This window comes from Stegostoma tigrinum, chromosome 26 (genome assembly GCF_030684315.1).
Source record: "Stegostoma tigrinum isolate sSteTig4 chromosome 26, sSteTig4.hap1, whole genome shotgun sequence".
Taxonomy (NCBI): domain Eukaryota; kingdom Metazoa; phylum Chordata; class Chondrichthyes; order Orectolobiformes; family Stegostomatidae; genus Stegostoma; species Stegostoma tigrinum.
The window spans coordinates 29324763-29347537 of NC_081379.1; the positions used below are offsets into that span (position 1 = coordinate 29324763).

Here is a 22775-nt window from a genome sequence, read left to right on the forward strand (position 1 = left end):
TCGGAAAAGGGGAGGTGCAACGACTCCTGGGTGTCATGGTGGAACAGTCGCTGAAGGTTGTATTGAAGTCCAGCAGGTGAGGAAAGCTAATGGCATGCTGGCCTTCATAGTGAGAGGATTGAGTGTCGGAATAAGGATGTCTTTGTGCAGTTATACAGGGCCTTGGTGAAGCCACGCCTTGAGTATTGTGTGCATTTTTGGTCCCCTAGTCTGAGGAAGGTCATTCTTGCTATCGAGGGAGTCCAGGAAATGTTCACCAGACTGATTCCCAGAATGGCAGGACCAATATATGAGGAAAGATTGAATCCACTGGGCTTATACTTGCTGGAATTTAGAAGAATGAGCAAGATCTCATAGAAAAATACAAAATCCTGATGATGCTGAACAGGCTAGATTTGGGAAAAATGTTCCCAATGTTCTGGAAGCCCAGAACAAGGGGTCAAAGCCTAAGAATAAGGGTTAAGCCGTTTAGGCCTGAGATGAGGAAGAATTTCTTCACTCACGCAGGTGTGAACTTGTGGAATTCTCTCCCACAGGAAGGTTTTGGGGCCTGTTCATTAAATATATTGAAGAGGGAGCTGGGCATGGCCCTTGTGCTAAAGGGATCAAGGGGCTTGGGGAGAGGGTGGGAATGGGATTCCAAGATTGCATGATCAGCCATGATCGTATTGAATTGTGGTGCAGGGCCTATTTGAATGGCCGAATGGCCTACTCTTGCATCTATTTTCTATGTTTCTATGTTTACCTAAAGGGAAAACCTCTTATTATTCCCCTCAGAAATGTTTTTTAATGGAAATGTGCAGGTATATATACAAAAATACCAGGCAGGAAAAGGTGAACTAATCGCATTGCATCACAACTGAGAAATCCCAATGCATTAAGTTAATAGAAAAGTACATTGCTGGCTAACTTATGCTTGCACATTCTGGATAAGAACATATCACGAATCTATGATGTCAACATAATGCTTAATGTAATATTTTACCAGCATCTATTGGAAGAAATATGAACAAATCCAGAGTTTCAGTATGTGATTAAACTTTTATTAAACAACTTTCTTATACCAAATTTTAAAACATAACATCTTAATAAAAAAAATAAACTTAGATATTTTTATTCAGTATTGCAAATAACTTATTAAAAATAAGTTAGTTCATGCACTAAAAGCAACTCACAAATCAGTTCTGCATATATTGAAATAAAATTTAGAAAACAGACTTTTAAATCACATGCATAACAATTTAAAGAGTTTTTTTGGTCTTTGTTAGAAGTCAAATCCACTTAACATTTAATTTTTGTATTTTTCAGCAATTAAAATTCATCCACGTTGCTTGTTAAAACTACCATCCAAATCCATCTTTATTTCACTTGCTGTGACTCAGTTCAATGATAATATTGTGGCATTGACATTACATTGCGCTGGAGTTACTTATTAGTGTTTGTCTGAAATTCTTCAGTAACCTCCAAAGACATTAAACCCATTTTCATAAACAGCTGATTGCCTCCATTAAAATAGTAGAGTGGACTTTCAGATGAATACATTAAACATTCAAATGAAATTATCTGACGAAATAATTTCAAAGCCCACACCTTAGGCCCCCTCCACTACCAGTATAAATTACACTGGTGGTAAAAGCAGTGTAAAATAACAAATGCAACAAAATCCTTTACAATGTATTGGGAAGTGACACTGACTCCACGACATTGCTGTCCATTGAGTTTGTTTTACAGACCTTGCAACTTAAAGAAACTATTATGGTGGCAAATTCTCAGTCTAAGTGCTGAAGGTACAGGACTAGCCAAACCTTCTGGTGTGGGGGGAGCTACAGAAACTTTGGGTTGTTATTTTGTTGGATAAAGACACAGATGATTATTGAGAACTGAAGCTATTACCATTGAAATGAGTATATGCTTTTTGGTCAAGAACCAGAAAATGCTGGAAAGGTCAGGCAGCATCCATGGAAATGGAGTCAGAACTTGGCAAAAGCTTCAAAATTTGAAATTTTGGGCAAGGCATTCGCCTCCGTATGAGGGTGCAAACCAAGGCATGGTGGAGTTGGGGGAATTGGAGCTACACAAATGTTTACAGCATCACTTTTCTGCCCCTGTCAGGCTCCTGAGCCATGTTGTTCATGGTGCTATGGTAAGTCAGGCTAATTGAAAAGTCACCTAGTTAACAGAGGCTGACTGAAACCCCTGAGGAGCTGCAGACAAGATCAGCTGCCTGAAAGTGGCCGCCTAGTTGACAAACTGAGTGGATCCATGAATTGGGCAGACTTTGAGGAGCACTCCACCTACAGCCGTGTCCAAAGACCCTCCAAAAGCTGGAAAGTCTTTCTCCTCCTTGCTGATGATCTGGGCTGCTGTAACTGTTTGCTATTTGAAATCTTATCAAAGTTGCAGAGAGTATATCTCAACACAGCAGTGCTCTCTCTCTCCCAATGTGAAAGGCAGGCAGCTACTTTTCCTGACTTCATATCAGTCCTCCAGCCTCAAGACATTTCCCAGCATTCTTGATTGGGCAGTCCACTAATCAGTCAGTTCAGGGAAAATCACTCTATGTGTCTATATCTCACATAAAGCAGGCATCCAGTTTACTTGGTCCCAGGGTCCTGACCCAAGAATCAAAATCTTAGCCTGGTAGCTTTGTTTCTCATTCCACAAGTGCTGCCTGCTCTTTTTATGTTTGACTATCAAGTCAGCCAAAGAGATTTGGTTCGTTTCCCAGCTCCTAATCCCAGGCATGTCATCTCGTCCGCTTACAATGAAAGGATAAATTGGTCGGTCTGACTTCACAGTGTTCACCATTTGACATATACTAAAAAGTTTTTATGGTACAGGAGAGCCAAACCTATTATCCACTTATTAAAAGATCTGTCGTGTAGGAGAAAACTGTATCATAACACCAAGTTGTTAAAGTGCACTAATGTACTTTGACTGTGGAAATGCAAAAATCTCCCCTCAAAGTGATTTCAAGAGAACATCTTCCATTGCTTGAACTGAAAGCTGCCTGGAACAGAACTTGGAAATAAAATGATGTTTAATTCTACAGTAAAGCCCACCTCTTAAAGATCAACAAAAAGGTTTCCGTTGCTTAAAAAATATAACTTTACATATTTGCAAATTACATTTTGTTTAAGCATTTTATTACCCATTAGTTAGCAACATTTAATAAAACTAATACACTTTCCCTTTGTTTATTCAGGGAAGTACAGTAATAATGAGGAGCCCTTTCAACATATTGTTCATTTTAGGATATACCACCTAACAGCATCTTGCATAGTAAAAGACTATGTCATTTTCCAATGCTTTCTGTGTGTATGACTTGGAATCCATTAGTTGTTGACATATGGCCACTTTTCTGACAACTATGAATCATCATTATTGAAGTCCCAATTAACCTCTGCCTGAAGCCTTTATGCTTTTAACATATTGCAATCAATAATGAGACCGTCAAAATCATTATTGGTGTCTCTGGTGCAGCCCAGAAAGTGCAATGGGAATGGAATACTCGAACGTTGTTTCTTCTTCCAGATTTCAAAATCATGTTGATAATTGAAAATGTCGCAATGAGCACAAATGTGTGAGAAAAGGCTGCTCCCAAATAAGACAGTTCCTTTTTCAATTCACTGTGTTTACAAGTCAAATTATCTTTGATGAATTAAAGATCAAGACAGATGGCTAAATTAAACAAAAAAATCTGTTTTTAGAAAATCAAAAAGTCAACCATCAAATGATATGAAATAAACGTGAGTGGCAGTGAGTCTCTCATATGAAATGCAAAGTCTTCTAAGATTTGGTTTGATATTATGGTTTTCATCAAGTCTTGCAAATATTATGCAGCCTGGGAACAAAACAACTAGTTGGCAGGGTAAGTCTGATATATTTTCCTGCATATGAATATTTACTTCTAGTCTTTATGCCAGAGATGTGACCTTATCTGCTGCACATACTGCTCTTTAAATTAATCCTGTTCTCACTGTTTGGACGGATTTTGTTGGACTACGAAAACAGCCTGAATTCTAAATTCAGCACTAATTCAACCAGACACAGTTCACTACACACAAACAAACACCTGGAAACAATGTAGACTATATATACTATTGCAACATAACAACATTTCTATTGAGTTGAACTTTGGATGTGCATAAGTGATATAGATATTTGTAGATTAGTATTTTGTATAGGAATTACAAGAAGGGGACGATAGCATTTGTTTTACATTTTCAGCAAGTCTGTAAATATAAATTTAAGTTCACACTTCATGAATTATAGGACAGTGAAATGCCTTACTCACAGACAGTATATTTTCTGTATGCAATCACCGTTACCTGAACATTTGTAGGACTTAACTAACTATTGACATTGTAAATTATACATCACACTTATGCACAATTTTAACATAATTTGATATGATACAGTTGTTCTATTCATTATGTATTAATGGGGACATACAAGATACAAAATCAAAGACATTAAAAACTAATGTTAGCAGCCCTGGCTGGGATGAAGAAAAACTGGTGCTATGGTTTAAGTCACATTTTCTACACAAAGGTAAATGTAAAACATTTTATCAAATAAAGCATACACTTCCCTAAAGTGTATTTTGTATCTATTAATGCAGAGAAAGAAATATATTGCATGGAGCACACTTTGGTGCAGTATAGTTCTTACGTTAAGCTTTCTCTGTGATATTACCTGTATTGTGATATCCCTATTCAATACTTAGAGTGGCTTAGCAGAGTAAGTAGCCCACTGTAGATGCCATTGGAGTTACAGAACACATCCTTAGGTGATGGATGTCACTGGCTCTTCCAGTTAATGCACAGGAAGAATGAACAAATTTTAGAGCTCATTTAGAGCTGTATTTTGGCAAGACAAATCAGGGCAGGGCTTACACAGTTCATGGTAGGTCCCTGGGGAGTGTTACTGAGCAAAGAGACCTCAGGGTGCTTGAAAGTGGAGCTGCAGGTACACAGGGTAGTGAAGAAGGTGTTTGGTACACTTGCCTTTATTGGTTGGTGAATTGAGCATAGGAGTTGGGATGTCATGTTGCAGCTGTGCAGGACATTAGTTAGGCCACTTTTGGAATACTACGTTCAGCCCTTGTCTCCCTGCCACAGGAAAGATGTTGCTAAATTCCATAGGGCTCAGAAAAGATTTACCAGGATGTTGCTGGGGTTGGAGGGTTTGAACTACAGGGAGAGGCTGAACAGGCTGGGGCTATTTTCCCTGGAGTACCAGAGGTCAATGGGTGACATTATAGAAGTTTATAAAATCATGAGAGGCATGGATAGGGTGAATAGACAAGGTCTTTCTCCCAGGATAGGCGAGTTCAAAACTAGAGGGCAGGGGTTTAAAGAGGAAGGGGAAAGATTTGACAGGGAACTGAAGGCAACTTTTTCAAGCAGAGGGTCGTGCGTGTATGGAATGAGCTGCCAGAGGAAATGGCGCAGCCAGGTACAATTACAACATTTAATGATACCTGGATGTGTACACGAATAGGAAGGGTTTAGAGGGATATGGGCCAAATGGTGGCAAATGGGTCTAGATCAGTTTAGGATATCTGGTCAGCGTGGAAGACTAGGAACAAAGGATCTGTTTCCGTGCTGTATAACTCTATGACTATGACTGTTACCATCACTGTGGTTATGTACATATATCCAGAATCCTCTGTATAAGCAATTCAGATCACTGACTACAGAGGATAGTTAGTCAAAGTACTGTATGTAAGTCAGGGCCCAATAATGCCAATCGTAGACAACTAATCTTCACTTTGTGTGCCTAGGAAGAACATCACAGGGCTGAACAGCTTTGTGTGCGATGCTGTTGGCCACCTGTAGTCCACATTCTGAGCAAATTAATCCCATTCTCTCAGCAACATGAAAGCTGAATAACTGGACTGCTCACAAGACAACTTGTAAAACAAAAGCTTCTGTCAAGATTAGCTTGTTTTTGGTGGACAGATGCAAAGAAGGCTTTGGAACAATTTATTCTAGCTGTGTAACGTTAGTACTTGAACATCACGGGGAGCCTCATTTCAGAGGCTTTGAATTTACACTTTGGAATATTAATGTGTCTGTCTGAGCTTTTCTCTGTACTATTTTAGCTGGGCAATTCATTTCTTCAAAGTAATGCATTAATGCTGCCACCAAAATAACAGAGAAAGAGATCACATATGAATATGTGTTATGCAATTCATTTTCAGGGGTTAAGGAAGTGCTCATAACGCTAAAATTCTGTGCTTCTGACAGTTTGAAAATCACTTTCTTTAATACGCATTATCCACTGGATGGTACCAAACAACCATGAAACAGACAACTTCATTGCCAAAAATGTAATAACTCACAAGATTATGGAACAGCTTGCTGGTTGAGATAAAAAGTGTGGTAAACTATTCAGAAACATTTGGAATTTCAGACACTTGCAATACTATCTTGAATTTTGCTTCTAGTAGAATATAAAATGATAAACTTTTTAATTGTTACAAGAAATCATTTCTCCTCTCATTGCTATTTAAGGTATTAAATTGAGGCTTTAAAAAGACTTAAATCTACGCCTTTGTCCTTTGACATTTTGCGAAAAAATAAAAGTACTGTAAAATTGTTGACTTGAGGGTAGGGACATGGAAACTGCATTCTGGCAAATTGAGAATGATTCCAAGCCTCTAACATTGCCATTAATTTCCGCCTTAAATGTGGTGACAGAATGAAAGCTGGGTTTCAGGTAAAACAAGTCGTCTTACTTATTATTGGAAATTGAAGTACAAAGCTTGATCAGGGAAAGGTTGATGTTCTTTCCTCTATCAAAGCAGGTACTGAGAAATCTTGTTTCCTTTTGACTGCATCATTTTCCCCCATGTTTGCTTTCAGCAAATGCAATGTAAAGTTGCCAAAGTCCTACCAAACCACAAAGCTGGTCTCTCTCATTAGAGAGATGTTTGCTTGGTTGTTTAACCTAAGTGTTACCATGCCTCATTGAAGGAGAAAGATTGAGAAGGACAGTCCTTCTTGGTAACCTCGGCTGGTGTTGGAATGGAACCCATGCTGTTGGCATCACTCTTTATCACCGACTAACTGTGCAGCCAACTGAGCTAACCAGTCTTGCACAAATACATCCCTAAGCAAAAATGTGCTGATGACTTTTTAATGTATATTTAAAACTATCGGTTAGAGAAGTGGTTGTTGGCGATTCTACTACGCTAAATCATTGACAGTGCTAGATCTTCACACTTAAACCTAAACCACCAACATTAACTGTCATGTAACCTGAGTCATTTGCTATAGTGTAATGTGTTATTTCATTAGTCTTTGTGTACCTCCAGATTTTCTATGAAATATGAAGATTGTCAGGACTATAATAAATAGATTAAAATATTAATAATAGATTGAAGTGATTATGCTTTGCTTTCAGTTTTATTAAATAAGCATTTGATGCCTTGTTGAGATAAAATAAAGTAGTATTTTAGAAGTATAATATTAATTTTCTATCTGTTCTCAAACTTTTTCTTACCCTGCCATTTCTGTAATTTCTACCCATTTGAGTGACTTTGGATTATTTATGTTTGATTGTTTTTCTGGAAGGAAAAGGTTGCTATCTCACACTTAATCCACGTCTCTTTATTATATCGCACCACACTGCTGGCTGTCAACCATCTTCCAATGCAGATTATAATTTCCTATCAAGTCTATTAAATGTAATAAATAAAAGTATCCTTTCTCTTCTTAGAAGTCGTTAGGACCCTGAAACCTCCAACAGTTTGGCTTGGGTTCCTTATGTTCACATAGCAAACACCGTCAACAGTGGCAACAAAATCCAATGCTGGAAATATCACCCTGTACCTCATAAACTTGTTTCTCTTTCTTCCATGAATGAATAGAAGTTACTATAGTAAACTGTGCAAAAATATATCTGTGCAATTTTAATAAAGCAACAAGCTAGATTTCCTCATAGCATATTTTGCTAAAAAAAGTAAAAGTGCTTTAAAATTGTTGACTTGAGGGTAGGGGCATGGAAACTGCATTCTGACAAATTGAGAATGATTCCAAGCCTCTAACATTGCCATTAATTTCCTCCTTAAATGTGGTGACAGAGTGAAAGCTGGGTTTCAGGTAGAACAAGCTGTCTTACTTATTTTTGGAAAAGGAAGCACAAAAGCTTGATCTGGGAAAGGGTAATATTCTTTTCTCTATCAAGTCAGGTAGATGGGTCTTATATTTGTGACCCTTGCTATTTTAGGAAGTTACATCTCTAATATTGCTGTAAAAAACCATTGTACTTAATGTTGAAATCTACTAGTTGATGGGACAGACATTTTCTTTACATTTGCTGACATATTGTTTTGTGAGTAAATACAGGATAATTACAAAGGGATAACTGGTACTATTTAAAACTCAGCTCTATACAAGTTTAATTGATTTCTGATAATCTCCCTACCTGTAACTGTCCATATTACCCTACAATGCAAAATTAATTTTTTAAAATGGTATTTGTGCAATGTTCAAATATTAACCATGTACTTTACGTGTTTGTATGTTGAATCTAATTGAAAATTGTTAAGTTGTGTAATGCAAATTAAAACATGGAACTTCACTTTTTAACTAACTGACTTGATTTTTTTGTTGACAAGCAGCCACGGAATTAGAAGTGATATATTTGTTTGAAGTCCATTGAAAGATCAGATTCTGACGCAAAATGAATGATCAGCTGGCGTCATGACTGTTTTTCTAAGGTGAAAATGCGAATACAGTGTTCAGAACCCTTTCACTCACCAGTCTTTTTTGTTCCTCTTTACATCAGGACGCTTGGTTTCGCTATCTGCCAATATGGGAATTGCTCCAGTCTTCACATAGGCTTATGCCTATTCAACAGTGTCTTGCATACTGTACATTTAAACTGCCAGTGATATCCAGTGATATCACTTTGTGATATCCTTGTGGCTGCTGTTCAACAACATTGTAGAAGTTGCACAAAATTAAAGTTGTCATGTCACCGTGCATTTGAAAATCCATGCATCATCATGCATCTAATTTCTTGTAGTTCTGTAAAGGCTGGATGTTCCTTCAGGATCTCCCAAATCAGTAAGACTACCATGCAATCGGGCTGCCGTCTATTAGTTTTTCAGAATTGTCCAGGTGTAGGCTGATTAGAGACGTTGCTCTTATTTCATTCCACTTCTCAGCACCTGATTTGCTGCTATGAGCATAACACTGATGATGAAAGCGATAGCGAACGCACAGATGAGACTCTTTCTGACGCACGTCTGTTTGATTTGCTGTGTGGAACACGCTGCAGATAGAATCAAAAAATGGTTATTCTCTCAATTCATTCGAAACCGCCACCACTTCTTGTTGCGTTGGGCTGTATATTGTGTCTGAGATAAGAATGATGAAACCTGCGTGGTGAGAATGAATAAGTACATGTGCAATATACAAGTTGAAAGATGTTTTTTTCTTTGCTTGAGAATCAAGTATGGTTTAAATATCTCTGGCAAACAAGAGATAACTACGCTTATTAATTATCTCATATATAGGGGTATATGTTGATTAACAATACATGCAAAATGTTTTAAATTCCAAGTGTAGTGGTTATGTGAAAGGTAAAGCATCTTGCTATAGGGTCAATATTTATCACCAGAGGAACTATCACTTGTACTGGAACCAATAAATAGACATTCTTTACAACAAATTCCACAAGGAGATAAACAGTTGTGTAATTTAAAACTGTCAATATTTCCATGTAAATCTCTAAGAAAGTGACGCAGAATAATATTAAAGGCTTTGCAGACATTATTTTCAATTTGTTTTTGGTATTCTTTCCTCATTACCACAATATTAATGAGCCAATTATTTTGATGAAAGTCATATTTAAGTATGATACTTAAGTCTGGAATCATTTCGGAAATATCCAAAATTAACAAGCCTCGCAGTCCAATTGGATTGAATATTTAAGTGACAGCATAATATAACCTAATTCTTTCATTTAAACCTCTGTTTTCCTTTGTTCTGAAGGAAATGTTAATTTCACTCACTTTGTTCTTGGACATTCAAAAGAATTTTTTCTCTGTCTGCTTAGTATGGAAATGTAGAAAGGATTTCTACCAACTCTCATTTTTGAGTACAAATTTCCACAGTGATGTCTCTAGTGTTGGTGTAAGTATCTCGTAACAATAGAATTTTCTTGAAATGATATTTGATCTTGAAGTACACTGTTTCATAGTGGTATGGTTGCAACATCTCAATAGTGTCAACGTTATGCTACAGACTGGTAAAGATCAGTATACCCATGTGGGTATACCATGTCACATGGTCTTGTTATGTCTGAGGTTTAAGTGGCAGACATAATGAGGTTATCCATATTGAGGGGATGTTAAATTAGAGTGGGAATCACTTTCTTTTACTCTTGCTTCGTTCATAGCTCAGATACAGCAGGAGCAGAGGACCAGGAGTCAGTTACTCCCCTAATACCACTTGGAGTGGAAGATGTAAATTTGCACATGACACCAAAATTGGAGGTGTAGGGGGCAGCAAAGAAGGTTACCGCAGGGAACAACAGGACCTTGATCAGATGAGCCAGTGAGCCGAGGAGTGGCAGATGGAGTTTAATTTAGATAAGTGTGAGGTGCTTCATTTTGGAAAGGCAAATCAGGGCAGGACTTATACACTTAATGGTAAGGTCCTGGGGAGTGTTGCTGCTCAAAGAGATCTTGAAGTGCATAGGTCATAGTTCCTTGCAAGTGGAGTCCCAAGTAGATAGGGTAGTGAAAAAAGGCATTTGGTATGCTTGCCTTGATTGGTCAGTGCATTGAGTTAGGCCACTATTAGAATAATGTGTGCAATTCTAGTCTCCCTGCAATAGGAAGGATGTTGTGAAATTTGAAAGGGTTCAGAAATGATTTACAAGGATGTTGCCAGGGTTAGAGGGTTTGAGCTATACGGAGAGGCTAAATAGATTGGGACATTTTCTCTGGAGTGTCAGAGACTGAAGGATGACCTTATAGACATTTTTAAAATCATGAGGGGCATGGTTAGGATAAATAGACATGTTCTTTTCCCTAGAGAGGGATATTCAAAGCTCGAGGGCATAGGTTTAAAGCGAGAGGGGAAAGGTTTAAAAGGTATCAAAGGGGTAACTTTTTCATGCAGAGGGTGGTGCATGTATGGAATGAGCTACCAGAAGAAGTGGTGAAGGCTGGTACAATTACAATATTTAATCGGCATCTGAATGGGTATATGAATTGGAAGGATTTAGAGGGATACGGCCAAATGCTGGCAAATTCGACTAAATTTATTAGGGTATGGTCGACATGGATGAGTTAGACCGAAGGTACTGTTTCTGTGCTGTACAGCTCTATGACTTCATGACAGAAGAATCAAGTTGCTAAATGTTAAAAATGGGGGCCAAGGGAAGTGTTTACGTTTGGTACAGCCTGTTAATTATAGTGTACACAATCCTAATGGTTTAGATGGGACTTGAAATCATATTGGAAAATATTCAAAAGCAAAATATTGCAGATTGTGGAAAGCTGAAACACAAGCAGAAAATGCTGGCAATATTCAGCATTTCTGGCAGAATCTGTACATAGAAAAACAGAGGTACTGGTTCAGGTTGCTGACCTTTTGTCTGAACGAGAAACCTTCAGTCAGGCTGGCTTCTGTAGAGAACCATTTGCCAGTGTCACAAGTAGGCAGTGAAGTTAAAATTCCACACTGTGTTGGAAACAGTTCCTTCAGGTTTCGCTAAGGTGTTTCTGAACCTTCACTTTTAGCAGACCAAGTATTAAAATCCAGCCTGCTAGCTCTGTTTCACTCTCTACAGATACTGCCAGACCTGATGAGCATTTTCAGCATCTTCTCTTCGAACTGAAAAGTGTTCATCCATTTATCACAGAATGTGACATTCATTCAGACCTACTTGGTGGATTTATGACTGGCGTAGAGATTTACTGGAAGGCAGAAACAGATTGTACAGTATTATACAGGACTTACTGTCAATGTCAACAGGACATTCTTCTGGGTTTACAACATGGCCTGCTTCTTCTGTCATGATTATATTTTCTATGTCCTTCATTGACAAATGTTCACAGAATGCCTCATAAAGGAGTCTCTTCAACTCTTCTACTGTCATTCTTTGCATATCGCACTGCAGCACAAATCAAACACATCAAGTTGATAATCCTCGATTATGACATTGTTATATAATGATACTGGTAGCAACAAAAATTATAATTTCTCTGTTCCAATGGCACTCTGTGGTTAGCCAATAAGTTACTTTACTGTACATGGAACCTCTTGCCTTTCTCCACTCATTTAAACATTTTGAGCACTTATTCACTGATACATAACTGAATACATCCTGGCTGGTAAGCTGAATTTATATTTTAATTTAAATTTTAGAAAGAGATTTATTTTTCCATATACTATTATGCTATGGTTTGCTACAATTTTAAACCAAAACATAGTTTGTGGTTTTTATCTGAATAAAATCAGTAACAATGGCTGGATTAATGTTGCTCTCAAACATCATATCACTGTGTTATTTCTACATTAAAGTATCTTTATAGCACTATAAATAATTAATTTGTTTAAATATGGTACAATGAAACAATAGGACGTGATTGTATTCTATGGACGGCTATACACTGGCCACCTGATCTCAGTTGAATGGGTAGAGCCAGATAAAGATTGAAGATCAAAACCAAATAAGTTCTACCACCCCAGGATACGAAATAAGACTAAAGGCTAACTCTGCTGTGTGCTTTCTGATCCTTATCAGCATTTGGAATTAATTTCTGTGCAGGAAGGTCAATGGTTAACCTTCACACCCTGATAATTATCTCCATGCTCCAGTCAGCCGTGAGAATATCTAATGAATTTGTTTTTCCCAGTCAACTTGAGGTTTCAACTACAGATGTCCTGGTAACACAGACATCTGTGACCCTTCAGTCTTGCGGCCATATTCAGCTCACCACAGAGTGTCTCTTTGGGGGTGCAGTCACCATGCATTCAACTCATGACCCTGCCAACAGCAATGCTGCTGGCTCAATGGTAAACACACTTGCAATCCCTGCATTTTAGTGTACCTCCACATTCAGCACTCTGCATTGAAATGAGATACCCAGTACTCATCTGAGGTAACCACTTTTCTTGGCTAAAGTCATACATTTTTCACTACTTTAGAGCAGGGTGCTAAGAACTCAAGCCCCTGGTACACATGGAACTTTGTATTTTCAATTAGTTTGCCATTGGTCCTTATTCAACCTCTCTATGTTAATTGTAGCCCTGTAAATGAAGTGAGCTCTCCTAAAGCCAAGCTGCCTATTGACATCACTGGGCAATCCAGGATATTGAGTCTGGGATTTATTTACAGGTTGGCCTCAGACTCCTTGATTCAGATGTACACTGCTTATGCAATGCTATTGATGCTATTGTATTATCTTAAATGTGTTAGACAAGAAAGTTTAGTTCATTATTTTGCTGTGTAGTTTCATTGATGACTGTCAAAAGAGGTTCACTCATCCATTCATTCATTCACTGGTTCTTTGGCTGACTGAAGGCTGGTTAGCTGTATAAAGGTTAAAATAATGTAGACTGGATAATGCAAGATCATTCAGGTGTTCAATATCTGCCAGATGTGAATGATAAAAGTGGCTCAGTGGTTAGCACTGCTGGCCCACAGTGCCAGGGACCTGGATTAAACTCCAGCCTTGGATGACTGTCTGTGTGGAGTTTGCATGTTCTCCCTGTGTCTGTGTGGGTTTGCTCTGGATACTCTGGTTTCTTCCCACAGTTCAAAGATGTGCAGGTTAGGTGGATTGGCCATGTTAAAATTGTCCATTGTGCCCAGGAATGTGCAAGCTTGGTGGATTAGCCATGGGAATGCAGTGTTGCTGGGTTGTGGTTGGACTAGGTGGGATGCTCTGGGAGGGTTGTTGCAGGCTTGATGGGCCAAATGGCCTCAAAGAAGTCAGGATGAACGAATGACAGATCTGGGTGTAGCAGTTTAGGTAATATCGCTTGTTAAGTTAATGGGTTAACTGACTGCAACATTCTTCCTCTTACATTTATCACAGAATCTTCTGACAGTTCTGATGAACTATCCATCATCATAATGTTCTCAAGATGTGCTGTCAGACATTGATGAACTCTAGCATCCAAAATAGACCTATTTCCAAATGAATCCAAAAGCCACATTTGTTCTTGGGTTTTCTAACATAGATTTTCTTTTCTTCAGTGGCTTCCTAAATGTTTGATCCACTTGTGTAAATTGTAAAGAATCCTGAAACCCTCTACCTCTTGAATCATTACGAATATTCATTCTCAAGGGGCACATTGACTATAGATCTATAGATTGCAATGTTGCTGAAATCTGACCGGCATTTTGCTATCTCTTCTCCTAGATAAGTATCTCAGCTATCCCTGTGTGCTTATTTCTTCCATTTTCTTCGCTGGTGATGACTCAAACTTTCAGTTTCAATTTAGGTTCTTGTGAAAGCCTCTTCCTAACACCATTGGCCCAATTACTCAGATGTGAAAAAGCCAGCAAAGGGTAGCTGTCAGTCGGATGGTGGAGGGGGGTGGTGGGATGATGGGGCTGTTGCCCCAGTGAACATGCAGTGACCTCTCCTATTAAATTAATCACAGGCAGATTGGTGAGGTCAAGGTCAAATAAGTTGTTCCACCTATTGGTCCCCTCGCCAATTATCTGAGACTCAACCTAGCAGCTATCTCCTTTCGGTCTTAGTCACTAGTGAAGCAACTGAGCCACTCTTTCTGATGGATTTTGAAGTGCTCCAGCCAGAGGAAGTGCCCCTGCCACTTTCAGTGCTCTGCTTTTTTCTGAGTGATGTTCAACACAGTCAAGTACTGATTCATCAGCCAGGGTTGGTTGGGAGGGACATATTAGGTGGTAATCAGTGGGGGCTTTTCTTGTCCATGCTTGACCTGATGACACGACACCTCATTTGGTTTGGAGTCAACATTGAGGCCTCCCAAGGTAACTCTCTCCCAACTATTCAACTGTGCCAGTGATAATGGGAACTGCAGATGCTGGAGAATCCAAGATAACAAAGTGTGGAGCTGGATGGACACAGCAGGCCAAGCAACATCTTAGGAGCACAAAAGCTGATGTTTCGGGCCTAGACCCTTCATCAGAGAGCTATTCACCTGTGCCACTGCCTCTGGTGGATTGGTTCTGCTGCTGGGACAAGATGTCCCCAGGAATGGAGATGGTCATGTCTGGGACAGAATCATTGTCAGTAAGGTATGATTCCATAACTACGCCAAGCTATTGATTGACCAGTCTCACAGAGCAGCTTTTCAATTTTGGCACAAAGCCTCAAATGTTAGTAAGGAGGACTTTTTGGGTCAATAGGACTAGTATTCCCAGTGTTGTTTCCAGTGCCTAGGTCAATGCTGGGTGATCTGTCTGATTTTGTTCCTTGCTTTAGACTTTGTGATGTTTTCGATAGGGCAGGTAAGAGTTGATCTTATGGTTTTGACAATATAGGCCCCAATTAGGGTAAGAATGGTAGATTTCCTTCCCTAATGTGATTTTACCACACACAACAATGGTTACATGATTGCTGTTAAACTGTCTTTTTAATTTTAGACTTTTGCTTGTTCAATGTAAACTTCATCACCTCCTATATAAAATTCAAAGGAACTGTGGATGCTGTAAATCAGGAACATAAACAGAAGCTGCTGGAAAAGCTCAGCAGGTCTGGCAGCATCTGTGAAGAAAAATCAGAACCTGAACTGAGGAAGGGTCACCGGACCCAAAACTTCTGTTTTTGTCACTATCTGCTTTGGTGGAATTTGAAACACTATCACCAGAGCATTAACTCGGATCACTGGACTGCTAATCCAATAATAATACCATTACACCACCATTTCTCTGCACATCCTGCTGGAATTAAACTTAGGGAAACTTTTCAGTGTTTTCAACAGGTTGATGGGGTGGTAAAGCAGCTGAGGAGTGGATGCCAAATAAAAGCAGGGTAGAGAATAGTGGTGGAATTTGAAATTGAGGGATAGCAGAGATTATGGAGAGTGGATCCTGAGATCCTGGTACAGCACAGAGGTGGATTATTTTCTGATAGCAGAATCAGCAAAAACACATACATGATGGACTGGGTAAATGTAGAGATAACTCTCCCAATGCATCTGGTCCACAAACAATGCCAGTAATGTACCTACCTCATGATTAGAAGGTATCTCAGCTCTGTTTAATTGTAAGGATTACCAAGCCCTGGGAAATGAGGCTAACTGTGGTTAAAATTGACATTTTGCCAAAATGGAATCTCGCAACCTCATGATAAACAAAATGGGTGAATGGGATTGGGATTGAATACATTTACTCCATTCATAAGAAGGACATAAGAACCAGGATCAAGAGTAGGCAATTCAGTTTCTCAAACCCACTACACTATTTAACACGCTCATGGCTGATCTCATCTTGTCCTCAACTCCACTTGCCTGCTTGCTCATCATAATTGTTTAACTCATTACTAATTAAAAATCTGCCTATCTCCGTCTTAAATTAGTTCTGTGTCCTGGCATTCATTGCACTCTGAGTATGAATTCCACAAGACTCGTGAGAGAAATATTTCCTCCTCATCTCTGTTTTAAATTTGCAACTCCTTAGTCTTAAATTATGACCTGTTGTTCTAGATTTCCCACAAGGAAAACATCTGCTTTTTGTCTATTTTGTCAATCCCCTTCAGTATTTTATATACCTCTGGAGGATCTCCTCTCATCCTGTTAAACTCCAGCAAGGATAACCTAAACCGCTCAAACTCTCCTCATAAGGCAAGCCATTCATTTCTGGAATTAATGTAGTGAACTTTCTATAAAACTGCCTCCAATGCAATTAAATGCTTCCACAAGTAAGGGGTCCAAAGCTGTACGCAGCACTCCAAGCATGGTCTCACAATTCCTTAGTACAATTCCTCAGTAGCAACAACACAACCTGGCTTTTATACTCAATTCCTTATGAATTAATACCAAAAGTCCATTTGCCGTTCTTATTATCTGTTGTATCTGCATTCTAGCTTCTTGTGACTCATGCACAAGGCCACGCAGATCTTCTTCTCCTAATCATTTTGAAGTTTCTCTATTCAGATAAATGTTGAATTTTTTTATTTTTCCACCAAAATTGATGACCTCTTGCTTATCCATGTTAAACTCCATCTGCCAAATTTTATCAGGCAGATCGCAGCAAGCAAGGGATGTTAAGATCAAAAACACTTAAAGGCATGCAGGATACATTATTTGAGGCTAAAGTCCATTCAATAGCCTGATAACAGTCAGAAAGATGCTGTTCCTGAACCTGCTTATGCATGTGTTCAGGCTTCTGCATCTGCTGCCTGATGGAAGAGGTTGTAGGAAGTTATTATCAGGGTGTGATGGGTCTTTGATGATGTTGGCAGCTTTTCCATGGCAGCAAGCCATGTAAATAGAGTCCATGGATGGAAGGTCACAATGGCCTGGGCCGTACACACCATCTTTTGTGGTTTCTTACTGTCCTAGGCATAGCAGTTAACATACCAGGCCGTTATGTAACCGGACAGCGTGCTTTAAATGGTGCATTGGTAGAAGTTAGTGAAGGACCTTATGGACATGCCAAATTTCCTCAGCCACCTGAGGAAGAAGAGGCATTGTTGTGCCTTCTTGACTGTTGCATCTATGTATCATTGGTTATTGTCACTCCGAGGAACTCCTCTTTCTCAACCACAGTTCCATTGATTCAGATGGGGACGTGTTCTCCTCCCTTCTTTCTGAAGTTGGTGACTAATGCTCAACTATCACCATCAACGGGATCAGAACCATTCAATGTAACTGTCACAATTTTCTACTACCTACTGTGTATGTGTGTTGTATTATTATGTCTTTGTGTTTTTAGTAAGTAATAAACTCTTTTGCTAACTCATCATTTGGTTGAGGAGAAGGATACCAACAGAAAAGGGATCCTTTATAAATTAACCTTGTTGTGATCAACTGACAGGACAAGTAAATAATAAAGGAGAGCTGATTTAACCCTGCCTTCCTAGGAGTTTAAGAGTAGAAGTATCCCACATGGAACTGCAACAAATTGGGAAATTTTGTCCAAGATCTGGCCATAAAAGTACTCTGGAGGTACCAAGCTGCTGGAGCAGATTATTGACTATTTCCTTAACACAAAATTGTTCCATCCTGCTTGGGATAATCTCCATGAATTCTATCTTCAATGGTCTTCTGTTTAAGATATGCAAGTACTTCCAGTGCCTTTCTGCCTACGCCAGGATTCAATGTACCTGTTCAAATAACTTTTGACTACTGGCTGGGATAATGTGTTGGGACAATCTGAGTGACTTCTTGTGTTCCCAAAGCTTTTCCATCTGCTTGTTGTATTATACACTGCCCTAATTTAACTGAGAACAGTTCTATGAATAACAAATAAAAAAAGCCTTGAGAGCTTTAAAAGTGCTGCTTAATGTTTAACAATTTTTAATTAATGACATGCAGTGAGCAATCATATAAGTACTTTCAGATCAAAGAGGTGATAATGAGTTCCTTTACTTTAGATGCATAGAAAGAATTAGTTTCGATACAGCGGCTATAACGTTATTGACTATTAAGACGGTAATTGACCACAGGGGCATGATTGATGCTCACATATGTAGGTTATCAACACTGATGAAAGTTAATAAAAAAGTGGTTTCCTGTTGAACTATTCTCTAACTGGTGCATTTGAATCAGTTAGCCACTGAATAAATGTGCACACAAAATATACAGTGGCAAAATAATTTCATAGAAGTGCATAGAATTTTAATCATGGCTGAGAGTTCAACATTTTTATGATAGCCTAATCTGTCTGTTGGTAACTGGGTGTAAAATTGGTACATTCCATTTCATTGAAACAAATCTTGGGTGGAGTATAAAATCAGATTTCCATCTGACCCCATTACCTAGTGAGTTCAAAGAATCAGAATTGTTATTGTGCAGATGAAAGGCATTTGGTCCATCATGTCTCTGAGTGTTTTGACTTTTTGCAAAACCTTTTCTTTTTTTCCACATTGTTCCTATTAAATAATCATCCCTGAATTCACTACTCTTGAGTGCTTTGATGGAAGCTGGCTGCACCACACTTCCAGGTAGTGCATTCCATACCCTAATTACTCACTGTGCGAGAATGATTTTTCTCTCTTCATGTCTGCTTGTTTTGGAAAACATTTTAAAACTATGCCCAAGATAATGGGAACTGCAGATGCTGGAGAATCTGAGATAACAAAGTGTGCAGCTGGATGAACACAGCAGGTCAAGCAGCATCTTAGGAGCACAAAAGCTGATGTTTCGGGCTTTTCTGATGAAGGGTCTAGGCCTGAAATGTCAGATTTTGTCCTCCTAAGATTCTGCTTGGCCTGCTGTGTTCATCCAGCTCCGCACTTCGTTATTTTAAAACTGTGCCCGCTGTTTCTCAATCCTTTTACAAGCTGGAACAATTTCTCCTTAGCTGCTTTACTCAACTCCTTGAAGGATTTGGAAACCTCTCCTCAGCCTTCTCTTCTTCAAAGAAACAATTTGCAATTCCTCCAGTCTATCATCATAATGAATGTGTCTCATCTCATTCTTGTGGCTACAATGAACCCTCCCTCACTGAGTTGCCTCATCCATATTCCTGTATTGGTGACTTGTTGGAGGTGAAATGAACTGCAGCCTGCAGACTACTTCCTAAGCATTCTAAATGTTTTGTTCCCTTGGGTGTTAACAATTGATAAAAGCTCAGGATGTATTGCTTGGACTTGAGACTCTGACATTGTCCAAAATTGTGCTTCATGAAGATTTTTCCCAATTGCATTTTCCCCCATGCTGAATGGAATGTAGAAGTAAAGCTGCTCGAAAAACCATTGCTCTCAAAGGATAATAAAATGTGAGGCTGAATGAGCACAGCAGGCCAAGCAGCATCTCAGGAGCACAAAAGCTGACGTTTCGGGCCTAGACCCTTCACCTGAGATGCTGCTGGGCCTGCTGTGTTCATCCAGCCTCACATTTTATTATCTTGGAATTCTCCAGCATCTGCAGTTCCCATTAGCTCTCAAAGGATATGTGTTTTCCCCAAAGGTATGCACTTTGTTAGCAAAAAGAAAAGAAAGAAAAGTTTTTTTGGTCAGTATAGACCTCGGGCTACATTTTAATTGGTGCCTGATTGACTGCAATCACCACTTCCCATGGAAACCGAATAGCTGGCTAACTCACAGGAGAATTCAGCTCATCTGAAGAGCCACAGAGATATATCTGTACTTCTAATATCTTTCTCGTACCCATACTTTATGCCGTCAAGCTCATGATTAGAGGTAGCATTGTTAGCTAATGAAGGCATGATGTGTATATTTTGAGTCCTACGCTCAACTAGGTGCTGCTCTGTACATATTACCACTCCAAAGTTCCCTTTATGATGACCTAAGCAAGCAACGTGTTTTGGAGTAGAATCTAATACAATTGCCCTATTTATAAAGTTATATACAAGTTTCATTTATGGGCACTGTCACCCCTTGATTTTATGAACTTCCCATTTTTCTATATTATACTAAATATTCAAATCAGTCAAGTAAAGCCCGTGGACAAGGTTCAGGCAGTTTTGCATCTCTTAGTTGGAGTACGGAGGCTAATTGCAAATTGTCCTAATTACCCACCATATGTTCAGCATTAAATGCTGCTAATTGTGTTTCCATAAAGAGCAAAGAAATGTTAGTTCTTGAGTTAGTTGTCTACATTCTTCAATGAATTTGTAAGAAGAGATTATTTCAAACACTCAATGGTGCACTTCCCTTTGATGGTTGTTGGTTGTTTATAAAATGGTTTTGTTTGACAAGTTAATGTATGCAATGTAAGTAAAATTCAGCACCCAATAATCTACCAGATATGGATGGTGGCTGTCAAGATTATTCTCTAATAAAGTGTTAAAATGAATAGGTTTCGGCTTTTATTGGGTAATTTATCCTACATACGAATTAGGAGCAGGTATAGGCTAATCGAACCCTTGAGCCTGTTTTGCCATTCAATAAGATCATGGCTGATTGGATTGTAACCTCAAATCTACATTGCAAACTACCCTGATCACTTTTCAACTTCTTGTTAAATAATCTTAAATAAGTATTAATATCAAAAATATTTCAGGTCTGTGCTTTTCAGGTAGAGAGTTCCAAAATATCATAACCCTCTGACTGGAAAAACTTTACCTCATGTCGGTTGTAAATGGATAACTAGTGATTCTTAAACAGTGACCATTTAATGGTTCTGTAAGAGGAAGCATTGTCTCCCTGTCCACTATGTCAATACTCTTCAGGATCTAATATATTTCAATCAAGTCATTTCTTACTCTTCTTAATCCAGTGGATACAAGCCCAGCCTACCTATTCTATCCTCATAAGGCAACCTTCATAAGATATCCCAACCTTCATAAGATATCCTACCTAATCCAGTATTACTTTGGTAAACCTCCTCTGAACTGCTTCCATCACATTTACATCTTTCCTTAAATAAGATGACCAAAGCTGTGTGCAGTACTCCAGATGTGGTCTCATCAGTGCCTTGTATAACTGAAGCATAATATCCCTACTTTTGTATTCAGTTCCTCTTACGATAAATTGTAACATTCTGTTGGATTTCCTAATTACTTGCATACTAATCTTCTGTGAGTTGTAAGACAGAAACGCACACATCCCTCACATTTCAGAGCCTTGTGAAATCTTACCATTTCGTTACGGTGTTTCTTTATTATTCTTGTCAAAATGGACAACTTTGCATTTCTCCACAGTATCCTCCATTTGCCAGATCATTACCCATTCAATTAACCTATCTGAATTCTCACTTAGCCTGTGTCCTCGTCACAACTTACTTTCCTACCTGTCTTAGGGTCATCAGCAAATTTGGCAACTATGCCTTCTCTCCCTTCATTATTTACATAAATTGTGACCAGTTGATGTTCCTGCACCAATCCTTGTGGCAAACCACTTGTTGCATTTGGTCAGTCTGAGAGAAGACCCATGCTTTCCCTGGAACAATCTAGCATCCAGGAGCTTCTACATGTTACAGCTGTCAAACATCAATGGCCCTGTCTTCCATAATGTATTCTAATTAGCTACTTAAGGATTTTATTCAATTGCACATATACTCATATTTTTACCTATTGTCCTAAATTTACCACCACTTTCTATACAATATTACCGCTGAGGAATAGCGTAAACTGTACACCGATAACAGACTTACTGAATAACTAACTTCTTCTCCTACAGTGTAAGAATCAATTTCTGGAAATACCAATTGCAAGCATTCATTTCAAGGCCAATCTGTGTTGCAAGCTGTATTTGTATGCTCCTGACACAAAAGGCTGAGCTGAATAACTTACTGAAGAACTGTCTTGTGGGTTTAACAATCACATTGTTTGTTAAAAATCTCAACTATGGCTCAGTGGCTAGCACTTTCAGGGGCTGAATGGCCTACTCCTGCTCTTAAATCCCATGTCCTGCATTCATGTGTTCCTCTGTTCGACAGCAGGACTTCATAGATCTGGCATTATTTCAAACAAAAAGTAAAGGAATTCTCCCCTGTATCCTGGTTAATAAGTGTTGCTCAATCAACATCATTAGAACAGATTATCTGATGGTAATCACATTAAGTTTCTGTGTACTTATTATGTTTAACTAGCTGCTGCATTTCTACAGAAAACATCATCCCTGCTTTCATTCAACAAACAGTCATTAGTACCTTATGGATGCCTCCCAGCATTATAATGTA

At 38.8% G+C, this 22775-nt stretch overlaps 1 protein-coding gene across 2 annotated transcripts in view; it reads right to left on the bottom strand.

Annotated features, from left to right (window-relative positions):
* Positions 1 to 1232: 1232 nt before the first annotated feature.
* The window catches only part of LOC125463963 (calcium-binding protein 7), a 65777-nt gene continuing 44234 nt past the window's right edge, over positions 1233 to 22775 (bottom strand). For both annotated transcript variants that reach the window (XM_048555791.2, XM_059655077.1), the window contains 2 exons: positions 11988 to 12141; positions 1233 to 9288 (listed from right to left, as the gene is read on the bottom strand). In XM_048555791.2, coding sequence (XP_048411748.1) covers positions 9161 to 9288; positions 11988 to 12141 — 282 coding nt within the window. In that variant the 3' untranslated portion in view covers positions 1233 to 9160. The remainder of the gene's footprint in view (positions 9289 to 11987; positions 12142 to 22775) is intronic.